This window comes from Monomorium pharaonis, chromosome 2 (genome assembly GCF_013373865.1).
Source record: "Monomorium pharaonis isolate MP-MQ-018 chromosome 2, ASM1337386v2, whole genome shotgun sequence".
In the NCBI taxonomy this organism is placed as follows: Eukaryota; Metazoa; Arthropoda; class Insecta; order Hymenoptera; family Formicidae; genus Monomorium; species Monomorium pharaonis.
Genome location: NC_050468.1, coordinates 32,793,077 through 32,813,025, shown reverse-complemented (window position 1 = coordinate 32,813,025; position 19,949 = coordinate 32,793,077). Strand labels below are relative to the sequence as shown.

The following is a 19,949-nucleotide window of genomic DNA, read 5'->3' as shown; positions in this document are numbered from 1 at the left end:
ATTATGAAATATTTTGTTAAAGTTATCATTTAATAAAAATCTTTTAAGTTTTAAAAATTTTTTGTTTTATCACTATAGTCCGTATTCACATCTTGTTGATAAATGCACTTTTAAGCATTTAGTTTATTTTATACATAATGAAATCTCAAAAATAAATGTACGCACTCATATATCTATGAACCTATATTTAGAATATACATATATATATATGTATAGACATATATATATATATATATATATATATATATATATATAATTATTTGAAAATTCAGGAAAGAATAAATAAATAAGCAAAAGAGCAAAAAAGTACGAAAAAAGAGGGAGAGAAGAAAGATTAAGAGACAATACCAGTAAGTAAAAATGACAGACTGATTAGATCGATGATAGCTTGACTTTTCTGTGGGTTTTTTTATCTCAAATAGTGAAACATTGTTTTGATAAATTCAATTTTTTTAGCACTATAGGCAGATTATTCCAACTTATTGGTAAACTTATCTATGAGGTAAGCATGTGTTCATCTTCATTTTTTTCTAAATAAAAACAGGTACATATTTATCTGATAGATAAGTTTATCTATATCAAGAAATTAGAACATGGTTGTTCCTATGTAAGAAAATACGTTTTTTACTTCACAAAGAAGATTTATAAGAAGTAAAATTTTAGCAAAATTTAAATGATTTTTCTGTCTCTCTCTCTCTCTCTCTCTTTCTTTCTTTGATTCTGAGTTTAGAAGCAGACAGAGAAAATTGCCATTAAACTGCGATTAATTTTGACTAATTAAATTTGACTCTTTTTACAGAAGAAATACTCCTGTGAAGATTAATTTCTTTTTCTCACAGTACAATTCTGATTACTTAAATCGGAAAAGTATGCATTTGATTTACGTTATAAATAATTGCAGATCATAGTACCTATCAATTTCGTTTCATAGACAGCAAAAAAATTTAAAATAAATAAAAAAGAAGTCAGAATCGGCCACAATAAAGTATTTCGTATATTTCAATTCTTTAAAAAATAGCTCTGTCCTTAGTATTAAAAAATATTTTCGTGTACGCAATATTAGAATTCAGATAAAAATTACTGTTAACTGTTATCTTTTTATATATAGATTTCATGTGCACCGTTAAAGTTAGTTTTTCGTAAATTTTCTTCACCGATAGAAAAAACTTAAAAAAAAATCAATGTAAAAGGTTACATTATCGTATTTATTAAACGAAACAAGTTTAACGAATAGTACTTAAATCTTGCTAAAAACATAAAATAGTCATTCTCTTCTGCGAAAACAAAAGATATGTATAATTTGTGCCCCGCGGCTCGTGAAACGAAACGTAATATTGCTTAATCCCTGGCGCGTTTAAAAATGCTTTTAGCGATTTTTACGAGCATTAGGGTGTTATTCGCCGATGACACAGTATAGTATATCCCATATTACATAACTGTATTTTTTCAGTATCTCATAATATAAATGTTTTCCATTAACAGAAAATACATAACTCCGCAAATATTTAAAAAGCTAGAAAATGTTGTATATTTCTCTCCTTTTATAATTATAATGATTGCTTGTAGATTGTGAAATTTAAATCGCACCCGATAGATGTACTATTACGTCAAATATGCAGATTATGCAGATTAAGAAGCGCGGAACAAACCAAGGACACGCCGATACAAAAAGCACATAGCTCTTTAACACGTAGCGGTATTGCAATAATCTTGAATCTTTCTATGCCAAGTCTGATAAAAATATACGCGAAGGTCGAACTTTTCGAATATATTTCCAGTATTTTTGTCGCGAAAGAAATTACATCCGCGAATAAACTGTCATGTAAAACAGGAGAATATAAATTACTTTGATTCTTTAGATGATATAAAATTTAAGATTTTATATTTCGTAGAATATTAAAAAAATCAAAATCAATGAAACAACATTAAACAAACAAGAGAATAAACTATTATTTAATGTTTTTCATGTCCGATTTCAATTCCATTTTAATTTAAACATTACTCTTCTCTTATGAGTCGTATCAAAATGGAATTTTATTTTAATTTTAAGTCCAATCTTGTGCAATTATGCGTAACATTAAACGTGATATTAAGATATATTTAATTTTTCATTAATTTTAAATTTCTTTTAAAACAGTTTTTCTATTTATGTTCTTAAAAACATTTCAAGATTTATAAATAATGTATAAAAGTAACGCGTGCGTCCTCACCCCTTCTCTTTACGTTATTAATCCAACGCAATTGTAGATGCACGTTACAAAAGTAGATTCTATTTGCACAAATCGTAATAACGTAATCGTAATAATGTACAAAATAGTAATAAGTAGAAAAGATTCAATGTCGCCTAACCAGCCACATCACGGAGGCCTTGAGAGGAGTTCGCGGCATACAGTGTCATTTTACGAATAATTCCACTAATATGTAACTTCCAACACGTTAGCAATAGTGATACTAAGAAACTTTCACAGACATTTCACGAGAACAACATTTTCACTCTTATTGAAGGAAGAACTGAATATCAACAAATTAATAGAATGAGAAATGTGTGCTGATTATCATGCATTAGTTTGTTTTATCAGTTAATTCTATTAAGAAGTAATTTTTAAATCATTTTAAATGAATGGTAGCAACATTAATACTAACAGATATCAATTAACGTCAGTGATATTATTGGGAAACACATTACCGATAATTCGATTATTATCAATATAAAAATTGCAATTAGAAATAAGGCGATATATTATATATATAAATAATATTCTATTGATAAATCAGATAAGTAAAACAACAGGCCCGAAACAAATCCATGAAGTAAATCCCTGAAGCACATTTTTGTGCGAGATATCAGTTTAAGAAGACACATTACTGTTTTTTAACAGTTTGTTGGAGGGAAGAAATAAAGAACTTGTGGAAAATGTGTGTCGCTACTTCATATTGCACGTATCGCAATTATTAATTACAAGTAAAAACATAATTAAAAATAAAAGAGTTATTATCAAGAAAGTCGCATTTTTTTTATATCCGAAACATCCATACAAAAAACAAGAGACATAACATTTTCCCCTATGCGCGAATTAACCCGAATTGTTTTTTAATAAAAAAAACCATGTACTCTCAGAAATACATAACATGTATGTAAATGTTTTTTTTTTCAGGATGCACAGACATTTAATCTAGGGATGGGCGAATCATTAAAAAATATTTGGCTCGTTGTTGATCAAAAAATCGATCAACAAAAATTGATCTTTTTGTTAAGCTTACAAAATATTATTTGAGGTAACTATACAATTTTTAATTATAACATATTTTTGTTCAAATAAGTATAATTGTTTATTGCTGCAATTTGACCAATTACATCCCAGATAGCACACAAAATATTTATAAAATATTTTTAACATATTTATAAAATTTAAGTTTTTTTAAATATTTTATTTTATATATGTATATATATAATATTTATATGCATATATATAAATAAAAAATATTTCTCAAATACATTCCTAAAATATATTTCATATTTTGTAGTAATAATTTTTGTATTATTCCAAAATTTTTTTATAAAATTTTTATTACACATTTTTTTAAAAATAAATTTTCAGAATATTTATAAAAACATTTATGATAAATGTTTTGTGTTGTCTGAGATATTATAAGGTATACATACAATCATAAAAGCATTAAAGAGTCCTTCTACACGGAGAGAATTTTCTCTTAAAAATTATCTTTAAAATCGTGGTAATTGTGAAACAATGTAAACTTCGAAAAATTTTACTATACTTTTAACAAAATTTACTAAAATTTTGCCAAATTTTATTAAAATTTTAGTAAATTTTGTTAAAAATACAGTAAAATTCTTTGAGGTTCACGTTGTCTCACAATTACCACAATTTTAAGGGTAATTTTTAAGAGAAAATTTTCTTTGTGTACTTATAATAAATTACAATGTCACAATCATGTTAATTTCAAAGAAAACTTTAAAGATTTTATTGTGGAGAAGCAGTAAAAATTTAAGCTCACTGAATTCTTCTCTTGAAAATCACAACCGAATGAAAAGCACACACAATGTAAGAACCAAAACGAAATGTTAAAATTGTTAAAATAACTAAAACGGAAAAACGATTAACTAATGAAGAATCTAATGTTATTAAATCAAGAAAAAATGCATCTATTTCTTCTTTTACAAATATACGAGACACATTCGTGCAAGAAAAAACATTTTTAAATACTTTTCTTGAGGAAACTAATATTGATAGTTTAATAAAGAAAGATACAAAAATCTTGAGTAAATCTAAGAATTTAGTTATTCAGCGAGACGTTACGTCTATAATAAAAAAATTAACGTTTAAAATGAAAAGTTATAACGATTCTTCCGATTCGATCAAAACTTTATAGTAGCTGTAGTATGTGATAATGGCGATACGTTATTACGAAACAATTATTATTTAATTGCAAAAAATCATTTTTTTGTTTTATAACATAATTTGACGAAATATCGCCTTTTAGATAGTTACGAGCATTCCAGGACTTGCAGTTTAAACGTGGACATTAATGGGTTAAATTTATAGATTTTTGGTCTTAAGAAAATTGATTTATTGCATTAATCGAAGCTATAGAGCGATCTAAATAATATTTAGATTTAAAAATTTGGTATAAAAAATTCGATTCTTCAAAAGATCGGTTCAAGATTGCCCATCCCTAGTTTAATCATTGATCGATTATACTTATCGATACATTTCTCGATTTCTCTGTCGGAACCCGCGTGTTGTAAGAAAAACCGACCTAATTTAAAGATCGAAACTGTTATCGTTTCGTTGAGTTCAAATTTATCATAGCGAAGATGATTCCTCTATTACATAACTATTGGTGTAAGAATTATTTTCGCATACATATTTCTATTACAAAAAAATAAACTCATCGAAATTATATCAATTCCAATCCTTGATATCTAAAAATGTTATGTCGATGATCGTACTCTCGCGGAGAACAATGAGCGAAAAAACCCTAAACGCGACATATTCCTTTCCATTTTTTTCCCCTAAATTTTCGAGGGTCGAACGAGTCGAGAGCGTTGAGTCGAAGCGTTTCGAAGACTCGTCGAATCCATCGTTTAATTAATCTAGCGATCGTCTTCGACACGCGACGATCAAGCACGATCGCAAATATATATATGTACGTGCGCTCGAAAAACAGTCGCTTTCTTTTTCTTTCTTTCCTTTTTTTTTTTCTTTTCGGAAAAGGAAGCGCTCCACGAAGGGACGTAATGCCATTTGCTAGAGAAACGGTGCCCCTCGAGAGAACGAGCGGTCGCTTCCCCCTTTGGAGAAAAGGGGGAATTCCCGTCTCGGGCGGAGAGAAACGAGCTAAACGCTATTCGCCAACGAGGTCGTCGTGGATGCCGATGTCGAGGGCGCTCAGGCGATTTCGTGCGCCAAAAGAGAGAGACAGCAACACGGACTTACCGCCTGCGGCAGTGTGAACATGCGCGCGAAGACAAAGTTTTCCCTCCCGGGTCGCATCGGGGATGGCGATGACGGTGCCGATGCCGATGATGATGACGACGATGACGATGATAGTGATGGTGATGGTGATGTTGACAGCGTTCATCCTGCTTAGCACTTAGCAACGGAAAAAGCCATCACCGCACGTGCCACAGACCAAGATTCAACGTACTGAGCTGCGGCAGCTTCATTATCCGTTCGAGGCCGCCGGTGGTGATCTTGGTGCAGCCGTACAGGTCGATGCACTTGAGGTTCTTCATGCTCTCGGCGATGGTGTGCAGACTGCGGTCGGTGAGCCGGCTGCACTGGCCGATATTGAGGGTCTCGAGGTCGTGCAGGGTCTTGGCGATCTTGCAGATACCCTCGTCGCTGATCTGGCAGGCGGACAGCGAGAGGGACTTGAGGTTGAAGAGGCCTTGGGAGATGTGAACGAGCGCCTGGTCGCCGATCTTGTCGCAGAACGACACGTCGAGCGAAGTGATGCGGCTGCCGCCCTCGGCTAGGTACGCCATACCGATGTCGGAGATGTTGTCGCAGGAGCGCAGGTTCAGCTCGCGCAGACTGGACATCCGAGCCAGATGCTTGACGCCGGAGTCGGTGATGCACACGCAGAACGACAGGTTGATGGATTTGAGGGTCGTGAGACCGATGGACACGTGCCTGAGCGCCTCGTCGCTAAGCCGCTGGCAGTCCTGTAGGCTCAGGTATTCCAGAGCGAGATTGCCGTCCGCGGTCTCGCGGTTCATCCCGGCCAGGTGGGCGATACCGATGTCCGAGACGTGCCAGCAGCTCCGCAGGTCGAGCCGCTTGAGTTTCTTGAGGCCCCACGCAATCAGCAGCAGGCCGGTGTTGGTGATGTTGCAGCAGCCGCCCAGCTCGAGGTGCTCGAGGTTCTTCAGGTACTGCGCTATCCTGCTGAGCGAGGTGTCGGTCACCTGCTTGCAGAGCGACAGGTTGAGCTCGGTGAGGGACGGGTACTCCTGGCAGAAGGCGTTCGTGATACCGATGTCGGTGATGTTGTAGCAGCCGGAGAGGTTGAGCGCCTCGAGGTTCGGCACGCCTTTGAGAACGTCGCTGAGGCCGCGGCGCAGGGAGAGGACCTGGACCCGCTTGACGCCGCGTCGCACCAGGCTGGCGAACAACGCCGGCGCCTGTTTCCTCAGATGCAGCCGCGCCTCGACTCCTCGCCAGACCGAGCGATAGTAGGCAGCGTCGCGCCACGCGGTGCACACCTGCGCGGCGCGCCCCTTGTCGCGGACGTCCAGGTAGCTGAAGATGAGCGCGAGGATCTCCGGATAGAGGGAGGACACGTGGGTGCTGGCTGCGGGCTGGCCGTGGATCGCCGCGGTGCCGCGCTGATGCGCCTGATGTGGGTGCAGTCGCGACGACGAGATGCCGCCCTGGTTGACGCTGGTGTAGGCCGCCGGGAGGCCGCCGGCGGCGGCGGCGATCGCGGTCGTCGCGGTGCCGGTGCCGGCGCCGCCGCCTCCGCCGCCGTTGCCGCCGCCACCGCCACCGCCGCCGCCGCCACCGCCGCCGCCGCAGATACCGCCATTGCCCTCGGTACCGCCGTAGTGCGGCGCCGTGTTGTGCTGGAGGATCGCCTGGTTCTGCGACGTCGGGATCGCCAGGTGCGGCTGGTGCAGGTGGTAGTAGTGGCCCGGACGGTGTAGCAGCGTGGTACCGCCTCGACCGGCGCTCGGCGTCAACGGCGACGGCAGTTCCGTCATCAGCAGCTGGCTCTCCTCCATGTCGTCGTCGCTGTCGCTATCGTCGTCGCTCCTCTCCCGCTCACCGTCGTCGTGCTCCTCCTCGTCGTCCTCCTGCGATCGTCCCGAGCCGATCGTCGCCGCCGCCGCCTCCGCCTCCGCCGCCTCCGCCGACGCTTCCGCCGCGGCAGCTGCCGCCGCGCGGCGAAGCCTCACGCGAAGCGGCTCCGACGACGAGCGAGCGACCGTCGAGCGCTCGTCGTCGTGTCCTCGTCCGTCGCGGTGATTATCTCCCTCTATCTTGAAATCTTTCTTCTTCTTCTTCCTTCTCCTCCTCCTCCTCCTCCTCTTCCTTCTTCTCTTCTTCTTCTTCTTCTTCTCCTCCTCCTCCTCCTCCTCCTCCTCCTCCGCGTCCCGCGTTCCCTATCGTTTTCCTCGGTTAATCCTCCGATCCCCGCGGCTCGCGGTGGCTATGGTGCGACTTCGGTAGTAGCAGCCGCATAATAAGAGTTTTTTTTCCGCGCGCCGACAAACGCGCGCGCGCGAACGCGCGCGCACACAAGAATCCCGATATCGATCGCGAGTATCGATCGACACACGCTACGCAGCGATTGCCGCTACTGCCGTCGCGATATCACGCCGCGTCGACGCGACGGCACGGATCGCGATCCACGACGTGGTTGTTGAAGTCCGCGGGATTTATCTCTCGAGTCGCGGCTCCGAGATCCCGCGCGCGATATATCGACGCGCGATCGACACTGCACGCGGCAGTTTCGCGAGAGAGTTGGTTACTTTTCGCGAGAGCACATACTACAGAAACACCATACCGTGTCTGGACTCTTGATTCCTCCTCCTTTCCGTCGACTCGTTCTTTCTCTCTCTCTCGCTCTCTCTCTCTCTCTCTCTCTCTCTCTCTCTCTCTCTCTCTCTTGCTCGCTCGCTCGCTTTATCGGGCGCAGCGTCTATCTCGCTCCCTCGCTCCTCCTTTCCTTCTTATTCCACTCCACCGCCTGCTCCACCTCTCTCGTCCCTTCGTCCTGTGTGTATGTTGCCTCGCGCTCTCGATCTCCGTCGCGCACGCCACACAGTCACTTCCTCTACTCTCTCGCTCTGTTCCGTGGCCGCGGACGACTAGCCGACTCTTTTCGCACGCGAGACGAACCACGGTAAGAGACGAGACGAGTGTGTATACGAGGTAAATACGGGGTCGCTTACGAGCGCGCTCCGCGCTTCTTCCGGCGGACGATAGGGCACCACACGTAACACATACATATACACACGCGCGAACGGTCGTCGGGCACGTCCTATACGATGCGTGCGTGATGTACGCGTGTCGTCGAGAGGAGGGCTCCCGAACAGCTTTAAACGAGAGAGGCCGCGCGGCCGCCGTGTCTCGTATGTTCACGTGTCTTGACGTGCGTTCGATCGTCGTCGCGTCGTCGTCGTCGTCGTCGCCGTCGCCGTCGTTGTCGCCGTTCTCGTTGTTGAACGCCCGACGTCGATGTATACATACGCCGTGTGTGTGTGTATGTGTGTGTGTGTGTGTGTATGTCGTGTCGGGGAGGGGGGGGTCACTCGGAATGTCGTCGACCGTCCGCAAAGCGGAACATCGCCTACTGTGAACCGGTGCGCTACCAGCCGCGGACTGTTGTTCCGCCTACCCGTACGCAGATGTCGTGTCGTCGTCCCGTGGAGCACAGGCGGAGCGAGCTCCGCTCGCCGCGGCCGCCCATTGGCCCGCGCGGCCCCGAAACCGTCCCACGTGACCGCACCGGCGAATATCGATTCGGGTTGCGCTGCGGCGGCATTTTTAAGTTTTCGTTGCGTGGTGGGAGGGCGGGAGGGGCCGGGGGAGAGGGTGAGACACACGGCGCACACCGTACACCCCGGACACCACATTGCCGCGTGAGACTCAGCCTCGCCTGCCGAAATCCCGGAATGCCGCCGCCACCGCCGCCGCCGCCGCTGCGCCGCTTCCCGCTCCATGTACCAAATAATACTGAATCCTCGACACGATCGCTCTCTCTCTCTCTCTCTCTCTCTCTCTTCCACTATTTGTCTTGATCTATTTTTTCTTTTTAAATTTTTTATTTCTTCCGACAGGAAACGCAATCGGTTTTTCGTCTTTAGAGACTTTTCGAGACAGTTGAGACGAGTCGAGACGCAATAATTCTTATCCGCCGCTTTTTTACTCTGTGCTCAAAGAAAAATTTCGGTCTACCATATAATATGAATTCTTCCTGGTGTACCTGACGGCCTACAGTTCTACAGTTTACACACGGCTCTTTCATATCTCGTGACATTCGAGAACACCCTAGGCCGCGTTCAGAAACATCATCCGGGTACCCTCGGATATCATTTTATCTTTGTTGTTCATCGAATGTTGAACAAAGATAAAATATTACCTGAACGCAGCTTTAAATGTCAGGCGAACAAACAGACTGACTAAGATGTCGGTGACCTTAGAATATTATACATAATACTCGTAAAAACGACCATGTTGAAGAATTTGGCACAATAGAGATTTCCTGTAGGGAATCTGTAACTCTTAACGACAGTTCAGTATCGTCATAATTGTCGTTGCAGCTTTTTTGCCATATATAATATGTGCGCAACGACAATATAACGATATCGACACTGCCGTTAAGAGTTACAGAATAGGCCTACTAGGGAATTACTTATCTCACGATATTCAGATGTTCTCTAACATTTATTCAGACGATACGTTTAAGCGGCACCGTTCGCACGACAACTTACGACTCTTACGAGACAATTAATATACGCCAATTAATGGAATTGCAGAATCGTGCCGCAAATTCGGAATACGTCATAGTGCGTTTGGCATTTCAATTGATTCGAGGCACACAAGGAGCGTGAAGAAATTTATATAGTCACATACGCAATAAGTTTGTCAATAGGAAGCTTTTTATATTATTAGTGACAATTAGTTGAACGATTTATAAATTTCGGTATGAACAAATTAAGGAATTACATCAATTGTGTGAACAGATTTTCATGAAGATTTCTGGCTTTGAGAGACAGAAACAATGATAATTTTGATCGTCGATCACGTAAAATATTTTCGAGAAAGCACGCGATTCGCGCTAATCAAGAAATTTTACGCGTGTGAACGAGGGAGATATTTTAATTTATTCTAGATGCTCGTTCGATCGATGCAACACAGCGGTTCGCACATATTCATTATGCAGAACAATTGCAAATACGGCCGGGACGTTTCGCTATTCTCGCACGCGAATAAATCGAATAATTTCTTATTAATCTAACATTAAAGAGGAAACTGTTGTTATATCAATAATGCATGCAAATGTGCATTTTCATCAAAATTCATACCATCTAAAAAGATCGATAATTTTTCTTACGAACGTTAACAATAATGCCCAATTGCAATTAATAATATAACATTTTTGTTATGATAGTATTCTGCAAAGTGAGAATAAGACTGTTGAAAAAAAGATAATGGACACAAAAATTGAAACCACATGTAAGAAGCAAGATGGCAACAGAAAATTATCATTCTGAAATTCTTTGAATTAAGTAATGGTGTATATAAATTCACTTGGCGCGAGCCGCTACCGTATCTCTTAATTCCCGGTAAAAATTTTTTATAAAAACATGTATAAATATATGTAGTTATACACGATATATATCCATATTTATACTAGTTTCTTTTGTAAAATTTCTGTTTGGTATTAAAAAACATACTGGAAAGATAAATACTAATTAAAAGGATAATTTTTACATTTTTTTAACGAAAAATTAAGTATAAAGAAATGAGAAAAATTTGCACATATACAATCATATGCAATATATTCCTTGAATCATAAATATATCATTTTTTGTAAAATTATCTTTTTAATTAGTTTTTGTCTTTTCAGTACCACTGTTATTTCTTTATATAACAAAAATTTTATTAAAACAGAACATGTAAACATATATATGAACATATATATTTCATATATAATTATATATTTCGTATATATTTGTTTTATATGAAAAAGATTTTACGAAGTTAATCTTTCGATAATTACATTACTTTCTATGAATAGAGATAACGTAAAAATAATAGTGCTAATATTCCACGTGCTAATATTCGTTGGGTTCTTTTGTTATATTCGTTAAACAAAGACATATGATAAAAAATATTTTTGTAATTTAAAAATAATTATATGTATACAGACTTTTACATTATGTACGCAATTCTTTTAAAAATGTCTGCATGGCCATATAAAAGAACATTATTTGATATTTTATCTTTTCTTTTATTGCGAATTTCAAAATTGTATACGAAAAAAAGCAATTTTAGTCAAGTATCTAAAAATTTAATTTTGTGTATGTGTATGTAAATATAGATTTGAAAATAATTTTCTTGGATCATCAACCATCACAAACCATCAATATAATTATGAGGAACGTTTAAGAACATTATGAGCAGTGCTGCAAAAGGTTTGGACATTTTAGAAGCTTGAGCATCCTATATACATTTTGATAGTTTAACGAAATTATTTTCAGATCTATAACCTGCTAAATTTTTAGATATTTTAACAAAACCATTTTTTTTTCATATATATACTTTCACAATTAACAGCAATAATAATACGAATTACAAATATGACTCAATATCTCTTCATGTATAAATAATACAGATAATGCGTTTTAGACACTGCCCTCGAAATTTTCCGCCGATCGAAAAATTCGGTCACGAAGTTTAAACCCTTAATATTTTCCAAACTCGACCATGTAATACATTTGTTCAATTTCGAATTTGAACTAGAATTCAAGTGAGACGATACAGGATCGTATCTTGAAGCGCTACTTGAGTCGATCAAACAATATAGATGGTTTGGTTACAATTGAATTAGTTGAATTCGTTGATGCATTCGAATTACGTGATTTTAAAATTTTGGCTGCATATATTTATATATTTTTTAAATATTATGTAAAAAAATACATACGTCCATTTGAAGTAGAAGTCAATTCAACGGGCAGGAGTGAATGCAATGCTTGCATGATGCGTACATGTAGACTCCTATTTATTTATAATCATACGTATGTATAATAATATTACAACGTCGTAACTGTATAACAGTAAACAAGATTGAATATGCTCGATTAAAATACTTTGTGAGTATGCCACTAAAACTGGCAAGTTATGTACACGTTGTGAGATGTCGCTTTATTGCCTCTAAGGAAGATATGTAAGTGATACAAAAGAGAAAAAAAAAACGGAAGAGAAAAATAATAGCGATATCAATTACAACAGGAGCGGGGAATAGGTACACGCAGCAGTATTACAGTGGCAGCTGGCGACATTATCTTAACTATTATCACAGATTAATACAGACAGCTTCTGTCATAGCTGGACATGACCCGATCGTTATATTTTATCAAATTTATCATCTTGCTATCTACCCTTCTGCAATAAATATTTAATTGTGTGTATGTGTATATAAGTGTGTATGTATTCATCGCAAATGCATGGACAATTTAAAATACTTGCATATTTTTTATATTTGAGTATATAAAATTTGGACGTTTACAAGAGAAAGAGAGAGATAGCTTTTCAACTTTCCCTCATTACAAAGCCATTAAGAAACATTAGATCATACACAGAATTAAAAATGAGATAATACTGTTCAACATTTTATTAACGCATGATGCACGCGATACTGCACATTTAAATGCCTTGGAAGTATAACATATAATTGATGCGTTTGGCTAGCAAATTTATCATCCTTACAAAATTATAAAAGAAAAACTACATACTCGATGATTTTTATTAGATACTATTTATAAGACTTTCTTAAAATGTGCTTTTCAATATTGTTTAATGTACAATTAAATGATCACAAATTTCATAATTAAAAATATTTAAAATTTTAATAAGAATTAATTATAACTAATTATAAAATTTTATATATTGCAAATACGGCTATTTTAAGTCATGTTGATTAGTCTTCAAAATTTTTTTGACAGTCTTTTGAATATATGACTGGAAGTATATTGATTTTTACATGACCAAGCAATTTTTATAGCTTTCATATAACGATCTTTTTTTTTACACCATTTATAATTTTACATACCGTTGCATATCACTAATCGATTTCATGTATTCGATTGAATTTTTTAGATTTTAGATTGTATTGAAAGCGTCATCAAGCTACAGGAACCTTAATTTTACTAAAATGTCCTAAGAAATTATTTGGACCAGCTAAATATTTGTCGCCTATTGGTTCAAGAAACTTTTAACCCTATTCATTCTAAACACAACTTATTTAGCATATGGTAACTCATTATTGAATGCAGCAAAATTTTACAATGACCAAAATGACTCTAGAAAAAAACTGGCGGAAGATGTTGATAATAATGTTCGTCAGTTATGATGTCTTTGTTCAACGACATGATATGAATGAAATGCATTTGTGTACAAAATGTGTTTAAAAAAATGTGTATGTGAAACAATGATTTTTTTTAAATACATACGCGTATATGAGCGAGTTACCTTTCCGTAAATATTACAAATGAATAGGCCGTCAACATAGCACGCCAAGTAGTTGACATATTAAAAAATGAATGCCGCACACACGATTGTATTTTCACTAAATAAGCCTTTATGCGCTTGTTCGATATTTCGATTCTATTATGTTAAATACTATCATCAAAAAAGTATACTTCAGTTAGGATACAATCTTAGGTATCGTAATTGGAATACAAAACTCAGTGTTAGAAAATATCAGGGTTTCCAGCGCCTCATGTCCACTCGTGTAATATTAACACATGCTCTCTGTTTTATTCTGTCCTAATTATCGTATCAAAGAATATTTTGTTTATAGGGAATAGCGTGTTTATACGACACTCGCTAACAACATTTTTTCCTGTGCTGTTTTGTGTTTTTCCTCAAGTTGACTATCTCATTAGTCTGTATGGCTTGCCGTTCCTTACGCTCTTTTTTGGTCCGCAACACTTGCCGCGTTATCGCCATAAACATCTGCAAATAACACATTATTGTTAATTTCCAATGAAGAATAAACTATATACTGATTTAACAAAATTTATTTTGGAATGTCTTTAAATTTTGATAAAAATTTTATTCCCAAATAAATTAATAATCGTGAAACAAATAAAGTATCTAATTTTAATTTACATTTTCTATTTATAGCCTTATAAATAATAGTACAATAATGTATTAAATAATAGTAGCATGATACATACCTCCTCAACATTGATGTTGTCCTTGGCAGAAGTCTCAAATAACTGGATTCCCATTTGATTGGCAAATCTCTGTGCATCTTCTGTTAATACCACCTTCTGATTAGGCGCATCATTTTTATTTCCTACAAGTACCCTGTTAACCACATCACAATTCTGTTCGATTTCGTGCAACCACCGTTTAACGTTCGCGAATGTATCACCGCTGGTCACATCGTACACAACTATAACGCCATGTGTTCCCCTGTAGTAAGTTGAAGTTATTGTCCGGAAACGTTCTTGTCCAGCGGTATCCCAAATTTGCAGCTTTACTCGCTCACCATCTACCTCCACAGTCTGTATCTTAAAGTCCACTCCTATTGTAGTTATGTAACTGCCATTGAAGGTATTGTCAGCAAATCTCAGAAGCAGTGAGCTCTTACCTACACCTTAGAGAGAAAAAAAAGAATATATATTTTAATTAATTTAGTATACATACATATATATACATATATACATTTAATATATATAAATTTAATATATATACATATATATTAAGATATATAATTATACAATGTATGTTTAAAAAGGTATAAATATATTCATGAAAAAAATTACACTGTCAAACATATGTTTGCATATTGGTCTTGCATAAAGTGCTTTGCATCATAATTACTTCTATTTATACTATAAAATAGAATAAATAAATATTTAATAAAGATTTAACAATTATTTTTTATTGACAGTTAAATAATATCAGTTATTTAATGGTGTCAATAACAATTTGTATCATTTAACAATGAATAGACAGAGAAAAAAAACAGTACATAATTACATAGATCTGTTAATTATCACATTAACAAGAGTGATTAATAAGAAATAAACGAACAATGACAAACATTTTTGTCTCTTATTTTTGGCTTCCGATTATCGCAACGCGACATATCGCGCCCTCCGCCGCTGTTCTAAATCTGTCATGCAGGAAGGACAATTTTCGCATCATGAAATCTAAGCTACCGCCGGCGGCGCAATGGATAGCCGACGTCGTATCCATTGTCGGGCTCATCATTTAATAAACCACCGCTAAAACTGCTTAATGACGGATGATCAGCTCGCATCATCGCATTCGAGATATCAACGCTCGACGCGATCACTTATCTCTCTCTCTTTTGCTCTGCAACCTTTTTATACTTTCCGAAATGAAATTTACGAGAGAGAGAGAGAGAGAGAAAGAGAAGAAGGAAGGAGAGAGAAAGAGAGAAAGAGCGAAAAAAAGAAAAATTGCGATATGAAACAAAGGTTATTCGTAAAGCATCGGAATGTGCGTCACCACGAGCGACTTTGTACCTTGATACTGCATGCGTGTACATGTGTGTGTGTGTGTGTGTATACATGTTTATTTACCACTGTCTCCTATAATGAGCAGCTTGAACAGATGGTCGTACTCCCGGGCCATCTTAGCGTACACGACGCGCGTTGCTCCTCCTTTCGATTCCGCGTCGCAGCAGCCTTATGGAAAAACGACCAAGCGATACGCCACCCGACAAGTTCCGATGGGAGATATTTTTATTCGCGATATCTCGCGTCTCCTTAGTCTTCGCGAGGCCCCCCGAATGTGTCAGGGGGTAACGTTAGTTAGACCGTACGAATTACGCCACTCCGCACGTATTCCATCGGTATCACGAGCAGCCGCAGTACTCGCGCCTCGTCTGGATTGGAGAACGACTGCAGTATCAAATGATCGCCATGTTTATACGTCGCGATATCACCATTCATTTTCATTACGACGAGAGAAAAAAAGCTGCGTTCCTACGTTTAACGCGACGCCCATCCCACATCAGATTGTCACCAGCTTGTCACCGCCGCCATTTTCCTTCCCCACACAGGCGACGGGCGACCTAACCGATCTAACGGCGGTGTTCTCAACGTTCGACAGTGAATGCTTAATTCTCATTGGTTGCGTTTAATCAAGTCAAGGAGGCGGTAGCAGAGAAGTAGATAGCAGAAAAGCAGAAACCAATTAGAATTCGCGCTGATAACAAACAGTGCACTCTGCTTTTCTGCTTCACAGAAACTGTCAACTACTAATGTGAGAGACTAATGTTCTGATTAGTTTCTGCTTTTCTGCCAAGATGTGAATTTCCCTTTACACCGTGACAGTCAGACAGTATACTTCTGTCATTTACGAAGTTACACTGTATTTATATATTATAAATATTTTTAATTTTTACATAATTTTGTTTTTACATTAATAGTCTAATGGTAATTTTTATAAATCAAAAGAAAAAACGAAGAGGAATGTAATTTTAACAATGAGATTCTAATTATATATGTATTGAGATGAATACCTGTACATGACAACGCTCTTTATATCAAATGTGCGTCAACGTTTGAAATTATATATTTATACATTGCAAGACTTTATGTACTTGAATGAGATTTATAGAACGATCTTTTACGATATCTCGTAAGAGAACTGAGAAAAAGAGATGATATTATCGGCACGTATATCACATAAAACCAACAGAGTGTCGTATCATTATCACAATATCTTTGTGATATGTTTATTGTTATTTACATCATTTATTGTATTGATCTCGGTGTATCATATTTTTAAGTTCGGCAATACGCAGAAACATTCCGAGCACATTGCTATAACGCTGAACGATATAAATGCCTTGCCTATTCAAACGTTACATGTTGACTCGGGTACAGCAGACGTCACCAATTCTTCCTGTACATATTTCACCTGTTTCAACGTGTATCGATGCGGCAGCCAGGGAAACAAACTCCTGGTGTATGTCTATCCACTCAAGGTATATCTGGATTCCACAGGTAGACCAATTACCAATCAGATGACGAAAGAATTCTATCAAATTCTGAGTGCCATTATCAGCAGCAAATTTTATACTCCCAATCCATACGAAGCCTGTATTTTTGTCCCCTCTATTGACACTCTCAATCAGAACAGATTGAGATTGCAAGAAGTCTCTCAGGCACTGAGAACATTATCTTTCTGGAACAAGGGAGAGAATCACTTGATCTTTAACATGGTACCTGGGAGTGTACCGGACTACAACACTGTCATTGATGTACCTGTGGGAAAAGCGATAATTGCGGGCGCTGGAATGTCATCCTTGACATATAGACCTAGTTTCGACATTAGTTTACCAGTCTACAGTCCACTCGTAAACAATTTGAAAACTAATCATAGTAATATGAGGTAGTGTATCTTGCATGATTATTTTTTATATACATATATGTAGTTATTTTGCATTTTAGAATATGGCTGGTAATGTCTTCACAAATCAACATTAACACTGCTTTCGAGCAAGATCTAATGGAAATAAAAATGACGTATTCGAAAGACATTTTAGTGCTAGGCCCATGTCTGCATTTTAATCCAATGAATAACACTATTCGTTGCGTAGGAGAGGATATATATAAATATCCTGACATTCTGCAAGTAATACAGTCATAATCTCAATGCACAATATTTTCTCTTGTTAATATGTAAATGAAAGCATTTCACTTTTAGACAGCGACATTTTGTCTAATAATCCGTGGTGCTAGACTTGCTCAAAGTGCACTTTTGGATGCAATGGCTGCTGGTTGTATACCTGTGATTATAGCTGACTCTTTAATGATGCCATTTCACGATGTAATTGATTGGACCAAGTAAGATGGACCTATAAATTAATTAATAATCTGCTGTATCATGTTTTAATATATGTGATTTATTTTATTTATATTTTCTCTTGCATTATCAGGGCTGCTGTTTTTATACGTGAAGTTGATATTTTATTAACTGTACAACTGCTAAAAAAGATATCTCATCAACGTATTATGGAAATGCAAGAACAGAATGCATGGCTGTATGATCGTTATTTTAGTTCGATGGAGAAAATTACTGAAACTACATTAGAAATACTCTCGGATCGTGTATTTCCACATTTGACACGAGATTACACATACTGGAATGTACCATCCTATAAGGTGGATATAATTATTGAAATTGGAAAGCTCAATTTTTTACATGTCAAGTAAATCGTTTCTTTTATACAGGGAAAGCCTTCACCACTTTTTCTACCGGTGACTGCTCCTAAAACGCGTGGTTTCACTGCCGTAATATTAACGTACGACAGACTAGAGTTACTGTTTTTATTAATTAATAAACTCGTAAAAGTACCAAGTCTGTCCAAAGTTCTGGTGATTTGGAATAATCAACATAAAGATCCACCACACTGTAAGAGCTTCTAATATGTATATTTTTATTATTTACCAAACTTTAAGTACATACATTTATATGTTATATGTTAATTTTATATCACTTGAAATTATAACATTACAGCTACTAGATGGCCAAAAGTGAGTAAGCCATTGAAAGTAATACAAACGAAAGAAAACAAATTGTCCAACCGATTTTATCCGTATGACGAAATTGAAACTGAAGCAGTATTGTCAATAGATGATGACATTATCATGTTGACTGCTGATGAAGTAGAATTCGCTTATGAGGTACTTTAAATATTTATAGTCCTAAAAAATTACATTTACATTAATTTTTTATTTAATGTAGATACATTAATTTAAATTACATTTAATTTCTTAAGTACTGATTGAATTAAAATACATATTTTTAATTAATTTTTAGGTGTGGAGGGAATTCCCAGATAGAATCGTTGGATTTCCATCTCGTTTGCACATGTGGGATAATAGCACTAATTGTTGGAAGTACGAAAGCGAATGGACGAACAGTATTTCTATGGTTTTAACAGGAGCAGCTTTTCATCATAAGGTAAACGCTGCAAACTTTTCCTCTTCCTTGTTCAGGAAGTTCGGCGCTTAATAGTATTATACTTAAAATTTTTACTTAATATTTCAGGCTACAAATACCTTATAAACACCTTTGGATTTTATTTTTTCTTGCAAAAAACCAACATCCTCTCCTGTATCCTTCTACTAAGAACGTATAATCCAAGTAAATTATATCATTTCTTGAACAAGTATTACATTGAATTATCATATGTAAAATTGCCTTTCTCTCAATATCTTTCAGTATTGGAATTATATGTATACCACAGCTATGCCAGGGGACATAAAGGAATGGGTCGATGAGCACATGAATTGTGAGGACATTGCAATGAATTTTCTGGTAGCAAATATTACTGGAAAAGCTCCGTTAAAAGTAAGCAAGACTATTAATCAGTGTACTGGCATTTTCTAAAAATTACATAAAACTTTATAGGTGACACCAAAGAAGAAATTTCGATGTCCCGAGTGTACCAATACCGAAATGTTATCCGCGGATTTGACGCACATGGTTGAACGTACGCAGTGTATAAATAAATTTTCTTCAATTTATGGGACTATGCCGTTAGAATCGGTTGAGTTTCGCGCAGATCCGGTGCTCTTCAAAGATGTATTTCCAGAAAAATTGAAACGATTTAACGATATAGGCAGTTTATAATTTATATTTAGTTTTTTTTTTACTAAAATAATCATGAAAAGTTAACTTTAATATAGATCATAGTAT

The 19,949-nt window shown here is 37.4% G+C and overlaps 3 protein-coding genes across 4 annotated transcripts; 1 reads left to right on the top strand and 2 right to left on the bottom strand.

The window, feature by feature from the left end:
* Positions 1-5,440: 5,440 nt before the first annotated feature.
* LOC105832000 (F-box/LRR-repeat protein 14) lies at positions 5,441-7,332 on the bottom strand. Its single transcript, XM_036282557.1, has 2 exons — positions 7,048-7,332; positions 5,441-6,984 (listed from the first exon to the last, which is right to left on the bottom strand). Exons 1-2 carry the CDS (start codon positions 7,247-7,249, stop codon positions 5,636-5,638), a joined length of 1,551 nt encoding a protein of 516 aa, XP_036138450.1. The 5' UTR covers positions 7,250-7,332; the 3' UTR covers positions 5,441-5,635.
* A 4,909-nt stretch (positions 7,333-12,241) lies between these two features.
* LOC105839251 (ras-related protein Rab-35) lies at positions 12,242-16,266 on the bottom strand. Its single transcript, XM_012685428.3, has 3 exons — positions 15,818-16,266; positions 14,438-14,862; positions 12,242-14,213 (listed from the first exon to the last, which is right to left on the bottom strand). The coding sequence occupies exons 1-3, from the start codon at positions 15,867-15,869 to the stop codon at positions 14,085-14,087; spliced, it is 606 nt and encodes a 201-aa protein (XP_012540882.1). The 5' UTR covers positions 15,870-16,266; the 3' UTR covers positions 12,242-14,084.
* A 194-nt stretch (positions 16,267-16,460) lies between these two features.
* Positions 16,461-19,883, top strand: LOC105839250 (exostosin-2). Of its 2 annotated transcripts, none has more exons than XR_001139281.3 (9): positions 16,461-17,636; positions 17,696-17,879; positions 17,952-18,091; positions 18,184-18,409; positions 18,479-18,659; positions 18,765-18,931; positions 19,068-19,211; positions 19,299-19,394; positions 19,473-19,597. XR_001139281.3 is itself a non-coding variant. In XM_012685427.2 (9 exons), exons 1-9 carry the CDS (start codon positions 16,903-16,905, stop codon positions 19,881-19,883), a joined length of 2,127 nt encoding a protein of 708 aa, XP_012540881.1. The 2 variants fall into 2 exon arrangements, 1 of the variants encoding a protein (XP_012540881.1); XM_012685427.2 differs by lacking the exon at positions 19,299-19,394 and adding an exon at positions 19,662-19,883 and having other exon boundaries at positions 16,903-17,636; positions 19,473-19,601.
* The last annotated feature ends 66 nt before the right edge of the window (positions 19,884-19,949 follow it).